The 15,191-nt window shown below is 51.2% G+C and overlaps 2 protein-coding genes across 2 annotated transcripts in view; one reads left to right on the forward strand and one right to left on the reverse strand.

Moving 5' to 3' along the window:
• Nucleotides 1-378: 378 nt before the first annotated feature.
• TMEM45B (transmembrane protein 45B) lies at nucleotides 379-7,448 on the forward strand. The gene is made up of 5 exons (XM_081113982.1): nucleotides 379-574; nucleotides 3,076-3,282; nucleotides 4,563-4,747; nucleotides 5,159-5,304; nucleotides 6,582-7,448. Exons 1-5 carry the CDS (start codon nucleotides 394-396, stop codon nucleotides 6,691-6,693), a joined length of 831 nt encoding a protein of 276 aa, XP_080970108.1. The 5' UTR covers nucleotides 379-393; the 3' UTR covers nucleotides 6,694-7,448.
• A 2,480-nt stretch (nucleotides 7,449-9,928) lies between these two features.
• The window catches only part of NFRKB (nuclear factor related to kappaB binding protein), a 31,102-nt gene continuing 25,839 nt past the window's right edge, over nucleotides 9,929-15,191 (reverse strand). Inside the window, exons 25-27 of the mRNA XM_081113981.1 lie at nucleotides 11,876-11,982; nucleotides 10,995-11,130; nucleotides 9,929-10,880 (exon numbers count right to left, since the gene is read on the reverse strand). Coding sequence (XP_080970107.1) covers nucleotides 10,755-10,880; nucleotides 10,995-11,130; nucleotides 11,876-11,982 — 369 coding nt within the window. The 3' untranslated portion in view covers nucleotides 9,929-10,754. The remainder of the gene's footprint in view (nucleotides 10,881-10,994; nucleotides 11,131-11,875; nucleotides 11,983-15,191) is intronic.

Raw genomic sequence — 15,191 nt, forward strand, 5'->3', positions numbered from 1 at the left:
TGGTAGCTTCGCCCCACTGGCTTGTCTCCTCGTGTTTTGATCTATAAAATACCAGTGTCCACGACCATTTTTCTTATTCCCTCCTTTATGTTTAGGAAGGCTTTTCTACCCTGAGGTCAATTAATATTTACCTATCCTCCGCTTCCCCTCCCCCCTTCTATTTGCCAGCATTGTTCAGGCCTCAGGGTCAGCATGTAACTGCTCAGCGGACATGACTTTGGTGACCTGGTGACAGGACAGACAGGCTTACTTTATGAGAATGAGTGGACCCTTCTCCGTACGGCTTGTGATTTGGACTCCCGTCATGGTTGCATTTCCTGCCAACATACCCATTTGTTTTCCTCTTCAGCCACCTGACAGCTGCCCCTGTGTTTCAGGTGACCCAGGGCCCCGATGGCAAACTTCAAGGGCCACGCTCTCCCGGGGAGCTTCTTCTTAATCGTTGGGCTGTGGTGGTCAGTGAAGTACCCACTGAAGTATTTTCACCAAAAAGGGAAAAGGAGACAACTGAGTCATAATTATGAGCGTCTGGAGATCATCGAGGCTGCCATCAGAACTTTACTTCCAGTCATTGGTAAAGATGGGGGCCACGTGGTCCAGGGGATCTCCCATCACACCCAGAGCCTTCAGCCCACTCTCTGGACCCTGTGGATGGATGTCTCCACGGGCAGAGATAATAGAGAGATAATAGTGTCAGTTGGCCACTAAACATTTCATCGCAACATATGCTGTGCTCTGAACCTTGTCATATCAATAGTGAACAGTGCCTCACATCTCAGTGCACTGTGAGAAAGTACCAAATAAATTACATCCTTTGCCCTAGAAAGACATGGGTGTAGAGCAGTGATGGCGAACCTTTTGAGCTCGGCGTGTCAGCATTTTGAAAAACCCTAACTTCACTCTGGTGCTGTGTCACATATAGACATTTTTTTATATTTGCAACCATAGTAAAACAAAGATTTATATTTTTGATATTTATTTTATATAATTAAATGCCATTTAACAAAGAAAAATCAACCCAAAAAAATGAGTTTGCGTGTCACCTCTGACATGTGTGTCATAGGCTCGCCATCACTGGTGTAGATTGTAGGAACAGAAGACATAATTTATGAAAAGGACAAAACACAAAAGTAGAAAAAACCAAATTGAGAGTAAGATCATGAATTATGAGAAAATGAAGTTGAGTTTTAGAAAATTCTTTTTTCTCCAACTGTCTCTTCTCCAGAATCTCAAGAGTAAACCCCTACTCATTGGCATATCCTCCACCCCCAAACCTCAAGCAGGTAGAGGAGTGTGATGCTTGGGGCTGGTAAGAGGCAGCGGATGTGACTGAGAGAAGCCCGCAGAGGCTGTGTGCGAGGGGTCTTCCTTTACGGTGCCCTTCCCAACAAAACCCGCCCCCTTCCTCATCATCTATCCACTCTGCTGGGGGCCCTGAAGAATGAGTGGTACCAATGAGGGACCTGATTCGGCAACTGCATTTGCCACTTACCATCTCTGGCCTCCAGCTTCCTGGGCGCAGCTGAAGCCAGGCCAGTGGCTTCTCTGGGAGTTGGCACAGGAACATGGCTCTGTTTCCTGGTCCAGTGGGACTTTCCCATTCACCAGCCCCTCGGGCATCAGAAAGGCTGTCTCATCTTTCTGGGGCCAAGAAGTAAACAGGGACCATATGGCTTACGTGGTATTGGCCTAAACCAGTGGTCGGCAAACTGCGGCTCGCGAGCCACATGCGGCTCTTTGGCCCCCCCGAGTGTGGCTCTTCCACAAAATACCGACTTCTGCGCATGGGTCACGAAGTTTTAATCGCACTGTATGTGCGCGCCCGCACGTGGTATTTTGTGGAAGAGCCACGCTCAAGGGGCCAAAGAGCTGCAGTTTGCTGACCACTGGCCTAAACAAAGCCAAAGAACTGTGTCTGGGTGGAAATAATAACTTATTCACCAATTATTTCCTGAGTTCTCACTACATGCCAGGAACTCATCGTTCTAGATAAGGGGGTACAGTGGGGAACTACAGCTAGTCTAGAGCTCTGACAGGACTTCCCTTCCCTGGGTTGTCTTCACCAACTCCTGGATCCTTTATGCACACATTCAGACAGGGGCTGGTTTTTGGGGAAACAGTGTTTGGGGAGCAGAGTCCAGAATGTGCCATGGAGGAGTTACTGTAGCCCCAAGAACACTCTGGGCACCAGGCATAAAGGCAAAGCTTTCGCCTTCAACGCAGGTGACAGTAGGAGGGATGAGAACCGAGACCCGCCCTGAGGCACAGCTTAGCCACCTGGCCGTCTCTAAAGCTTGCCTCTCCTGGGACACCGTATGGGAGAAACCCCAAGCTGATGTGTAGGACACTGAAACCTAAAGCTACGGGAAGGAGCCGAGACCACAGAGCCCACTCCGTCCTACAGGCGCCCCTGGGCGCGGCCTCCCTCCCTTGGGCGTACACAGGTATCTCCATCACCAGTGTCTGCTCAGATTCTATTATTTCCAACCGAATGGTTTCCTTCCAGGATTCCTTTCCCTGCTCACTTGGCAGAGGGAGCCCCAAGATTAAGTTATCTGCCACACTCTCGCTTAGGTGGCAATGCCCCAAACAAGCTTCCTGTGGACGGTGGCTGCTGCACCTCCCTCCACGTGCCCGTCCCAGGAACAGCAACTAAGACACGACATCTAGCCGTAACTGGTTTGGCTCAGTGGATAGAGCATCGGCCTGCGGACTGAAGGGTCCCGGGTTCGATTCCGGTCAAGGGCATGTACTTTGGTGTGGGCACATCCCCAGTAGGGGGTGTGCAGGAGGCGGCTGATCGATGTTTCTCTCTCATCGATGTTTCTAACTCTCTGTCCCTCTCCCTTCCTCTCTGTAAAAAATAAATATATTTTTTAAAAAAAGAAGACACGACATCTACACAGGTTCCTCAGCAAAGACCTCACTTTAGACTGAAGTAGCCAAGTAGGGCCACTAAGCCACAGGCTGTCACCCAGATCCTGACTTCAGTCCCGCCTCGGGTTATTTTTGGCTTGTCTCCTATTGCCTTAGAGTTACTCTCCCCGCCTAATTTCCATTCTCGTTTCCCTGCAGGGATCCTAGCAGAGCAGTTTGTTCCGGATGGGCCCCACCTCCACCTGTACTCGGAACATGAGTGGATCAAGTTGATGAACTGGCAACACAGCACCATGTATCTGTTCTTCGCCATCTCAGGAATCACTGACATGCTCACCTATCTCGTCAGTCACGTGCCCTTGGGGGTGGACAGACTGGTGATGGCTGTGGCAGCGTTCAACGAAGGTAACTGAGTGGTAAGGATGGGAAAAGGGAAGAAACTGACAAGTTGTGGTTATGAGGGATCTGGGCACAGTACACCACAACTATCACAGATACAACCACCTTCCCCAGAAAAAATCCAAATCTCTGAACTTCAACAACCTGAGCAGGCTTAGTCCTATGCTCTGGATGGTATAGGTGACATATTCCTTAAAGAACCCATGAAAGGCCCGGCCACTGGCTCAGTGGTTGAGCATTGACCTATGAACCAGGAGGTCATGGTTCAATTACTGGTCAGGGCACATGCCTGGGTTGCGGGCTTGATCCCCAGTGGGGGACTTGCAGGAGGCAGCTGTTCAGTGATTCTCTCTCCTTCTCTCCCCTTCATCTCTGAAATCAATAAAAAATTTTGTTTTAAAAAAGAACCCAGGAAAGCACAAGGCTTTTAGCCAGAGTCACTGGCTAGGAGGGTACAAACTCGCTGCACTCCCCCGCGCCCCCTCATACGTGTGAGCGCATGTGCGCACATCCACACGGAAACACAGAACTGTCTGAAGACGGGGTGAATGTCACCGCGCCAGATTATGACTCCCTGTGGTTTGGGAAGGGAAACTGCACTCCAGCCCCCACGCGGAGTGTCATTGTCTGGACTCCGTCACAAATAGGAGAGCCAGGCAGATCTCCCAACGCAGCTCATGTTCACTGGGGTCGTAAAAAAAGCATCTTGTAACCCAACAGCCTCACTGACGTATGTTATCTCAGGAAGAGTTTAAAAAAGGTGAATGAGGGCAAAACCAACTTTCAAGTAAACACACACACAATATGTCACCAATCAGCAATATTTCACTTACCCATCCTGTACTGAACCCTACCATCAATTCTGTAAAAAGACAGATATATCCTTTGCTGCTTAGACCCACTTTACACACGATTTTTTTTTTTAAATAAGTTTTATTGATTTCACAGAGAAGGGGAGAGGGATCGAAACATCAGTGACGAGAATCATTGATGGGCTGCCTCCTGCATGCCCTCTGCTGGAGATTAAGCCTGCAACCTGGGCATATGCCTTGACCGGGAATTGAACTGTGACCTCCTGGTTCATAGGTTGACGCTCAAACACTGAGCCACGGCGGCGGGGGCAGCACACACAGATTTCATCTGCCCATTGCTTGTCCTGTAATGTCATAGAAACTGACTTTCCGCGGGCAGAAGCCCCTGGCTGAGGACATCCTATAGTGGGGCGTGCAGGGTGGTACTGACGGAGAAACGGGCATCTCTGACGGCCGTGCCTGGCTCTGGGGCAGGTTTCCTCTTCTACCACCACGTCCACAACCGGCCGCCCCTGGACCAGTTCATCCACTCGCTGCTGCTGTGCGCTGTGTTTGGAGGGGCTCTCAGCATCTTCTTGGAGGTGATCCTTCGGGACAACATTGTGCTGGAACTTTTCCGAACCTCGCTCGTTATTCTCCAGGGCACCTGGTTCTGGCAGGTAATTGTTCAAACACTGCTCCTAGCGCTGTAGGGACTGCGGGGCCCACGGAGCGTGTCCAGGTGGAGTCTGGCATGCCGCCCCCGGACCTGGGGAGCCTTACCCATGAATAGCCTGCTGATGCGTTAAGCGGAGTCTATGGAGTGTCCACAGTGAGCAGATTAACTATTTCCCCATCTGCCCGCTCCAGTGGAGGTACTGATACCATCTAAAGGCTCCACTTGCCAAACTGCTCCCCTGAAATTTGGTTGGAAATAAGCCTTTGCTAAAACCAGAATTAACCCAGCCATTTTCCTGTGCAAAACGTCTTTCCCCGCTAAGGCAGGCATGGGGAATGCGGTCCGAATGCCTTTGGTAACCACAGGCAGGGGGCAACTAATGACAAGCTGTCTTCTCTGTGTGACCCACTAGATTGGGTTTGTGCTGTTCCCGCCCTTCGGAGGCCCGCAGTGGGACCAGGAAGATCACGCGAACCTCATGTTCATCACCATGTGCTTCTGCTGGCACTACCTGGCCGCGCTCTGCATCGTGGCCGTCAACTACTCTCTTGTTCACTGGTACGTCCCCGAGACGTCTGTCGGCGTTCTCCTTCCTTACCAACCCCCTGCACCATTTTTATTTCCAGGGGCCCCTTTCACAACTCACTCCCACCACTTAGCAAGTACCAGCGAAAGGCCGAGTCCTGTGCTAGGTGCTCTAGAGCAGTGGCCGCCAACCAGAGGTCCATGGACCACCCGTGGCCCGTGAGGTCCGAAAGGTTGGCGACTGTTGCTCTAGACCAGTGGTCGGCAAACTGCGGCTCGCGAGCCACATGTGGCTCTTTGGCCCCTTGAGTGTGGCTCTTCCACAAAATACCGACTTCTGTGCATGGGCCACAAAGTGTCAATCGCACTGTACATGCACGCCCGCACGTGGTATTTTGTGGAAGAGCCACACTCAAGGGGCCAAAGAGCCGCATGTGGCTCTCGAGCCGCAGTTTGCTGACCACAGCTCTAGACTATGAATGAGGGTGATGGGGCTCTAAAGGTTAAGGGCCTGACTGGTCGTAGTAACCTGGGACAGACCCAGGCTGCAGAGGCAGCTCTGACCGAGCTCAGGCCTGTGCTGCGACAAACACACGGAATGAGGCCCGGGCTCTGGACTGCAGTCCTGCTCTGCCCCTGTCCATTTCGAGCCCGTCGCCTGTTTTCCCAGAGGCCTGGCGGCAATCAGATGATACAGCTTGCAGCTGAAGTGCTCTTCCAAGATGACAGCCAACAGTGCCCAGTCATGTGCTTTGTCCCTGGCACCACCCGATTTAATCCTTATCACTTTATGAAATATGTAATGTTGTACAGACGGGAAAACCAAGGCTTCAAAAGACTAATGTGATCAAGGCCGCCCAACCAGCACATGGCAGAGCTCCAGCCTTTAACCACAGTGCCAGAGAGGCTGCGGGCACAGAGCATTAGCTGTTGTCTCAGCTGCCCGATCTCCGTCCCTGGCTCCTGATTTCCCTACCAAAGCAGAAACCACTTCCGCCAGAAAGACTTCCACGCAGGCCCAACAGAACACAACTCAAGGTGCCCTGGTTTCTACCAGTTCTACTGCCGGGTCAGTGCAATAATAAAAAGGGAGGTGGGAGACCCGAGTTTAGTCTCAATTACAACATTCACTGTCAAATATCATTAATCACGATCCCTTTATCTACCGACAAATACCGAGACGTCAGATAGGTAATCACAATATTTAAGGAAGTAAATGCTTTAAACACCATTAGACGCCCTCACATCCTTCAGGGAAGGAATAGGGAGTTTGGGGGCTGATTTAATTCGTTACTGTTTCTCCATTACAGCCTTCTGACCCGGTTAAAGAGGCGCAGAGAAGGAGAAATCATTGGCATTCAGGAGCTGAAGTCAGACACCACTTACCAGAAGGCCCTGCTGAATGGCTCCGACGAGGAATGAGACGGGGCCCTCGGTCACAAACGGGGTGGCGTGTCCCCGTGAGGACTAGCTGAGTGCCACAGCTGTGGCTCATCTCCGTGTTAATGCTTGCCTTGGTCTGCCCTGAAGGCGCTCTATATTTGCACCTTCTCACTTAACGGCTGAAGACCGTGTTGGTGCGTATCCTTCATAAAGAAAAATGAAGCAAGCCTTTACGTCTCGGGAGAGAAATCAGAGACTCTGAAGTGTCAGAACAGCACGGAGCCTCACCGACGAATCCAGGATGTGAATCCAGCCAGACCCACTGCTGCTGATGACTGACCCCTTCTTTCCCTCCCAAGAAAGCAGGAACTTTCTTATTAGGAAGTAAGTGAGTCACAGTGCCTTTCTTTCAGAGATTCAAGTCTAGCGTGGATTTTTAAAAAGCAGTCACCCACAAGTTTTGGTGTTTACACGTCACTTGTTAACAACTCCTAACTAATCATGACACTCCAGAGTACTGCAATACCACTGTCGGTCAGTGACAAAGTTGGGCCAAAGGTGCATTTTGTTTTTAAAACCAGGAAGCTAGTTAGTGGCCCAGATGAGAGCTGGAACTCAGCTGGTCTGACTCCTCAAAAGTGCCCTCATGAGGATGCTGACAGGAAAGCTGGACAGTGAGGGAGAGAAAATGTCAGGTAGGGGAGGCCTTGACTTTAAATACTACCGCAAAGGGCAAGAATCCCACAAAGGATCTGAAGCTGGAACTGGTAATACAATCTTGATACTCTAGTCTTGGTTCTGGTTCTTTTTTTTTTCTTTTTTTTAAGCTTCCTTCAACAAGGGCTTATTAAACATCTCCTTTGCACCAGGACTAGAATGGTTGTACAGATTAACTAAATATGTGCCCAGCAAGGAATTCAGTCTAATGGGAGAACTATGCAGGCAGTTCATACGGGGTGACTGATGCCATGATGGTAAGTGAAACCACCATGACACAAAGGAGGGAAGACAAGGAGGGAGGAGCTTGCCCATAGAAAAGGCACATTCCAGGCAGAGAGAAAACATGAATGGATAAAGGTGGGTTAGGACGAATCTGAAAGCTCTTACCGTTGAGACCAAATAGTACCACTCAATTGTTGGGCACTTTTCAGACTCTGTTTTCGAGGTCGTCATTCACCTGAAGCACTGAGGTCAGCCCAGGGTCATTCCCGTGGAGCACTCAGGTCAGCACTAGGGTCGTTCCCATGGAGCACCGGGGTCATTCCCGTGGAGCACTGGACGGCTCTGGGAGAAACTCTGCACTCAGCACCTCCCTTGCTCAGCCAGCACTTAGAGCTGGAGGCACAGCTTCAGGAGAAGAATGAGGTCCCTGAAAACGCGGGATTTAGTACTGAGAGGCGAGCCCATGGGTACCCTTTCAGCATCCAGTGGGTTTGCCTGCTCAGTAAAACCCAACATCCTTTCAACAAGTACCAGAGGACCCGTTATTGGCAATGAATGTAAAACATGTCCTTTCCTCGGCGATTGGAGGTGGGAAGAAGGAACCTACTCTGGGTTTTACTTTCAAAGCAGCACTCTCCATTTTGAATTAAAGGGGGTGAGGCAGCAGGCTTTAGAGAAAGGTGGTATTTTCTCCAGAGCGAGGATCAACTATAAAACATCCAAGTCTATTCTAATGCTCCTCCCAGCATGGCTGGGACACCGTCACAGAAGTGATCACCACTAACATGAACATTCTGGGCTACGGTGCAAACCCCTCACAACGCTACGCACCAAATCCAGTCTGAGACACATGGTCGGAATAACTTTGCCAACTTCTGTCCACCAGAGGCTCAAAGACTCAAGGCCGCCACAGGTCCTCCTGGAATTGTCCCCCCAAACACCCCCAGAGCCACATCTCTCATGGCCCCAGGTGTGCATCCAGGACCCATGTTTGGTGCAAATGCTGGTGACGTCACCTGAACAACTCCAAGAGGGGGTTTCCGCTGTATACTCCACCGACAGGCTGGCCAGGACCCATCTCACTTCCCAGGGCTCAGTCCTACACTGTTCCCCTCAGATGTCAAAGTCTGCAGCCAATAAGGAGACGAGCGGTCAGGTGACTTCAGTCAATAACAGTGTGGGGTGGGGTTGGGGCTGAAGGCCAGAACGACTTTTATGAAATCATTTATTAAACAAATTCAGAGGAAGTTTAACCAGCAGTCAATACCCAAGACAGGATTCCTCCAATTTCTACCTGTTGCTCACTTAGAGCCTGTCACATGAACTTTCCGTGTGAAATGTGACTCCAGGGAGTACTGACATGCAAATACCAAAGTATTATGAAATAGCAGGTGCAGCCACCTTTACTCGGGTGAAACAGTTGTTTCTCCTCACTGCAGTCCCTGCCTCCGGCCATTTCCCATCCCTTTCTGCCCAGCCCTCCACTCCCCTCAAAAGCTCAATCCCGCCTCGGCCGATTCACCTCTGCCCTGTCATCCAGACTTCCACCCTCAGCTCTGGATCGCCCCCAAGTCTCACCATGACACATCACAGCCACTCCCTTCTTAGGAAGGCAGCAGAAAGGGCACCTGACTTAGAATCCAAAGACTGGACTTACTTCTTGGTTCTAACTCCAGCTGAAATGCGCATTTTCTCCCAGTGAGAACAGCTTAACTGTTTCACAGAACTTCCTTAGGAATCCAATGAGATGCCTGTACAACCACTGTGTCACCACCAAGCCATCGAAAGGTGTCGGCCCCTCGACAACTTGCCTGATCCCTCCGCTCCCACCCAGCAAGCCCCTCTGAAGCAGGCCATTCCCACTCTCCCTGATCCACTGCCACATGCAGTCGCCATACAGTACCATCGCTAGACTTCGACAGATGAAGATACCTTTTCAGTCATCTGGATCCTCCCAAGAGTTAGGGAAGCTCTGCCCCTGCAGAAAAGCTTTCCCACCCAAGCCCTGCTCCAGCACAGAAGCGACATATATTCTTACCCCCAGTGCCTTAATTAAAGCACCATGCCCAGCTCTCTGCCTGCAGCTCGGTGGGCCTGAGAAGCAGGAAACAGCCAGGATTAAATAACTTGCTTACCAGCACTGATCTTTTTGTGGTTGGTGCTGTCCAGTAGGGACACCATCTCTACTTTGGAATAAAAGGCAGCAAAGTTTTACTTAAAGAACCACATAGAAAGTATTTTAGACTTGAGGACCATGTGGCATCTATTCAGTTCTGCTTCTGCTGGAACTGAAAGCAGCCATAGATAATACACAAACGAAATGGGCATGGGCTGTGTTCCAATAAAACTTTATTTACAAAAACGGAAAGCTAGCCTAAGGGCGGTGGCTCGCTGACTCTTGTTCTGGAGCAAAGCAGAATGTAGAGTCTCGGAACTGAAATGCAGTCTGTGCTGCAAGAGCAGCATCCCTGCTGGCATCCACCCGCCGTGCCCACCAGCCCGGGCGTGTGAACAGGCTTGGTGGCCACAGCCAGGATCCTGACACCCCCTCTTTAAGAGGTAGTGCCCAACTAGTCCCATTTCAGGGAACCCACACACTCTCACTTCTTGTGTTTCTTTCCCATCTCAGAGCCTCTCCACGGAGTTATCCAGTCAGCCATCAACTTATTAGAATCCTGCCATTCTCACATTCTGGTCAAAAGAATGAATCCGTTTAGGGGGCTAACGCCCAAGTTTCTATTTGACAAAGACGTACAATAGGCTCTTTAAAAAAAATAAGTTACATAAAAATTTCTGGAGACAAAGCTCCTCTCCAGACCACTCGTCACGGAGAAGACCACTAGCTGAAAGGTACGAGCCGCGTCCAGAATGCGGCGTAGTCGCTGTCTGCGCTCCCCCCGTAAGCCCGCTCTCGGGGAGCCTGGCTTGTGTGACACACTGACCTCACACGGTGCTGAGAGAAGCCTCCCTGGGTCGGTACGGAACAGACCTGGAGCGAGCCTTCCTCAGTGTCCTCCTCGTGGGGTGTGGCAGCGGAGGGCAGCCCTGTGGCCGCCAGCCCGCCACTGGCCGCAGAGGAAGGAGGGGCCTCCCTGCTCCCTTCCTGGCAGCCTGCAGGGCGGAGCAGGCCTGGGCTCTGATGGAAGCTTCTCTCAGAGTCACTGCTGTTCGGGTGCCTGCTTAGGAGACGGAGCTGTGGTCACAACAACAGTGGAGACCGCTTTGGAGGAATTCGAGGCTGTTCCCTGCTGGAGATGGGACGCGGGGACAGTCTGGATGCGCACCTGTTCGCAAAGAGAACGTCTGGTCAGCAGCTTGCAAACAGGCTCGCCGGTTGGGCACAGACAGCAAAGGCAAGGAGAGAAGCCGGTGTGGCCCGCAGTGCGCCCTGGCCTCACCTGTGTGGCCTGGCCCTGCTGCTGGAGCTGCTGCAGCTGCTGGGCGGTGAGGAAGCTCACGGGCTTGTTGCCAGCTATGAGCTTGGTGCCCGCTGGCATGGTGGTGAGGATGATGTTGCGGCCCAACCCACTGAGGCTGTGGACGAAAAGCAGGAGGACAGGGCATTAGCTCCCGCCAGAATCAGGCCACGCACTGAAGGAAACCAGGGGGCCTGGGGCCCCTGAAAATCCCAGCATTCTGGACTGAAGTGGAAACTAGCGGATGAGACGTTTGTTCCACTTTCCATGCGTCCCACGACAAGATAAGAGCAAGCCGAAGGCCCCCAGTGCTTTGGCTAAAATGACCCTGAGATCCAGACCTTGATCAGCGGGAGTTCCGAACAAGGTCCCGGGGAGGCGTGCGCTTTTGTCAAGAATCCCCGGCCCCACACAGCTGCCTTGAGACCATCAGAACGATCCCATCACACCCTTTCTCCCTGTCCCGTTTCACTCAGGGCCACGGGCAGCCCAGGTTCCAACCAACCCTCCTCCTCCTGACTGACCACACCACCGGGCTCAGAAAACATGCTTTCCCAGCAGCCGCAGTCGAAACTGCTGCCTGAGCGGTGTCAGTGGCGACCCATGACGCACTGCCTGTCCCCTTCCTTGCTTTTTCTTCACAGTGCACCTTACCGCCCACATAGTATTTTACTTTATTATTTCACTCCCTGCTTGAAGCCAGCATGGGCTTTTGTCCTTTTTAATCACTGCTATATCCCCCACACCTAAAACAATACTAGCTGCTCAATACGCCTCGCGGAGCACAACAAAGGAGAGGTACCCAGGGTGAGCCCCAGGAAACCAGCCCCCGGAAGCCCTGCCGCCCTCCCGATGGCACTTACTTGGCTCCCAGGTTGCCTTTGATGATGGGGGCTGTGACCACACTCTTGCCCTTCATAGGCTGGCTGATCACAGAGAGCGGGACTGTGATCCGCGTCGGCAGCTTCCCCTAGAGAGAAGGAGGAGCCAGTGTATGGGACACGGATGAGAAGACCAGTGTCTCCTCCAGGGCTGAGCCCAGGAGCCAGCGCCAGAGGCTCTCGCCGCCTGTGCTGTGTTCTTGAGGTGTGGCCCAGGGAGGCCTCATGAGACCAGTCACATACGGTAGTTCAGGGCTCCTGTGCTACACTGAGGGGCCACCTGATCGCTATCATCTCTTCCATGCTGCCTACAGCAGCCGTCACCACACACAATGCTGTCGTCAGGATTATGTGTGTTCCTCACCCCCAAAGGAGGATGTGTGTTCACTTCTGCACAGAGAGAGCCGAATTCCTAGGCCAGGGGTGGGCAAACTTTTTGACTCGAGGGCCACAATAGGTTCTTAAACTGGACCGGAGGGCTGGAACAAACGCATGGATGGAGTGTTTGTGTGAACTAATATAAATTCAAAGTAAACATCATTACATAAAAGGGTATGGTCTTTTTTTTTTTTTTTTAGTTTTATTCATTTCAAACGGCCGGATCCAGCCCGCGGGCCGTAGTTTGCCCATGGCTGTCCTGGAGGGTAGGCCTTCCTCATCTGCGGAGCCCCGAGCCGTGGCGCGCAGCAGCTGTCGGAGGCAGTGGGAGCGGGGCCAGGGGCACTCGGAGTTCACACAGAAGGTGCACAGCTGCTGCTTCGCTGGGACACGGCAGGGCGTGCCCCGGGGGGACGGCCACATTCTCCAGGTGCCTTCCGCTTCCGCCAGAGATAAAGAGGTCAGCGAAGGACACCAATCACAAACTCAGCCACGTGAAAAGCCCAGCCCAAAGCTGATAAAGCCCAAGAGGAACTAAAAGGCTGAGAAGGCCTATCTGGGCTTTCGGGTGGCTAAGGTTCGGTCACTGCATCCCCTGTTTTTAGGCTGCCTGGCTTCTTAGCCCTTGGTGGGCCATAAAATTTACATTCAGCAAAACGCTGTGTAAATCTGATTTTTAAAAATGATTCAAGCCTGACTGGCGTGGCTCAGTGGTTGAGCACTGACCTATGAAGCAGGAAGTCATGGTTCAATTCCCGGTCAGGGCATATGTCCGGGTTGCGGGCTCGCCCAATGGGGGCGTGCAGGAGGCAGCCGATCAATGATTCTCTCTCATCATTGATGTTTCTGTCTCTCTCTTCCTCTCCCTTCCTCTCTGAAATCAATAAAAACATGTTTTTAAGAAGTGATTCAAGAGGGGTGGTCTGCTAGGCTGCTAGGAAAGGGCATTGGATGTCCTGTGGGCCAACTGGTTCTAAAGTCGGGCACTCAGGGGAGCCCATTGGAAAGCGCTGAAAGGTGTCAACAGGCAGCAGAATGGCGCCTCCGGTGGACTGACGTGTGGTTTTAGTGTCTTCAAGTCGTAGTTGCTCAAAGACACGTCAGGCCACCAGTACACCAACCGGAAATGTCCCTTCCTGAGCGAGCCTCCTGACAGCTGACTGGACAGGGGAGAGGCAACACTTCCTGCCCCACGGGGTGCTCTCTGGTCCACAGCGTGGGGCAGAGGCAGGTTTACAGTTGTGAGCACGCCAAACAGTCCATTCTGGTGCATTATGTATTAATTACTGTGTCCTCTTCCATACAAACAACTGCAAACCTCCTCCTGCCCCACCCTGGTTTTCACCCCGATCAATTATAACAGGGTAGATGCCACCGGGTAGGAGCTTTCCCTGGTATGAGAAGGATTCAAGGGAAACAAAAGTGGGTCAAGTAAGCAGTTTCCTTTCCTCCTTCTAACTTCCGAGATATGAGGGCCTAGATATTTCCTTTGAAGCCACACTACGTATCAGGGTGTATTGGCTGGTGGTTTTACTAAAGTATATGTCCTCCTCCCTCCTACTTCCATCACTCTACTCTGGCTTTTACCCGAATTATTGAGGTTTTACTACACAGCTTGTTTAGAAAAGGGAAACTATATTTTACTCTGCCCACATAACATATACAACAGTGCTCCTGATCTAGAAGCTGAATGGACACAGAAGCATCCAGAAACACACCTATGCTGACACGAGAATTTGGTTTAGGATAAACGTAGCACTTCAAGTTAATGGGAAGCAATAAATTAGTGATTTTGGAATAATGTGAAAAACATAAAATGAGATCTCTACCACAGGCTATTCACAAAATTATATTTCAAATGAATTATCAGCTATACCTTTCTTAAAACTCTGAAAATAGTTTATGAAAATACAAGCTAATATCTTTATAACCCTGGGGTAAGAAAGGCAAAAAACATAAAACCCAGGAACCATAAAAGGTATGTTGATAGACAGATCTTATCAGATAAAATACCTGTAAAGCAAAAGGCTCCAAAGGCAAGGTTAAAAAGTGACAGAGGGACCCCAGCCAGTGTGGCTTAGAGGCTGAGCATTGACCCACGAACCAGGTCACTGGTTCGATTCCCGGGCAGGACACATGCCCAGTTGCGGGCTCGATCCCCAAGAGGGGGCGTGCAGGAGGCAGCTGATCAATGATGTTTCTCTCATCGATATTTTTCTCTCTATCCCTCTCCCTTCTTCTTTCTCTAAAAAAATCAATAAAAACATTTTTTTAAAATGACCGAGGGGAAAAAAATACTTTCCACACACAGAACTAACACCCAGAAGACAGAAAGGGTCACTCACACTAAGAAAAAACAGAAAACCCCAAAGAAAACTGGCAAAGATTTATCTACTGCTGGAGAGCACAGCCAGGCTGCACAGGCCTGGATGCTCAACCTCACTGCAGACCAGGGAAACAGAACAGAAAAAGGACTCTCTCAGGAGTAAGAGAGCCACACACAGTTCAAACAAGCGCCACCCGGCCCTGGGGAAGCCAGGAGGCTTGCTGGCTGGACAGAAAGCTGCGATGGCCTTTTGGGGAGCACAACTGGAGTATCAAGACTTCCAGCGCGTGAACCGCCGTGGCCGGGCTAGCCCTCGGCTCCAGAAATGCTTCTACGCGATCACATATGCACACCCACGCATTCGCTGTCGCGCTGGTCTTAACAATGAAAATGCTCTCTTTAGTAGAAGCGCGATTAAAACACATCCCTTCTAGGGACTCCCACGGTGTCATAAAAAAGGATGCAGTCAGTACCTGTGGAAGATTTAGAACAGGGGTGGGCAAACTTTTTGACTCGAGGGCCACAGTGGGTTCTTAAACTGGACCGGAGGGCCGGAACAAAAGCATGGATGGAGTGTTTGTGTGAACTAATATA

Source organism: Myotis nattereri (genome assembly GCF_964212035.1).
Source record: "Myotis nattereri genome assembly, chromosome: 19".
Classification (NCBI taxonomy): domain Eukaryota; kingdom Metazoa; phylum Chordata; class Mammalia; order Chiroptera; family Vespertilionidae; genus Myotis; species Myotis nattereri.

Coding starts and splice junctions, on each gene's coding strand:
- TMEM45B (XM_081113982.1), top strand. CDS start 394: ATGGCAAACTTCAAGGGCCACGCTCTCCCGGGGAGCTTCTTCTTAATC. Junction 3,283..4,562: donor TGTGGCAGCGTTCAACGAAG/GTAACTGAGTGG, acceptor GCTCTGGGGCAG/GTTTCCTCTTCTACCACCAC. Junction 5,305..6,581: donor AACTACTCTCTTGTTCACTG/GTACGTCCCCGA, acceptor TCTCCATTACAG/CCTTCTGACCCGGTTAAAGA.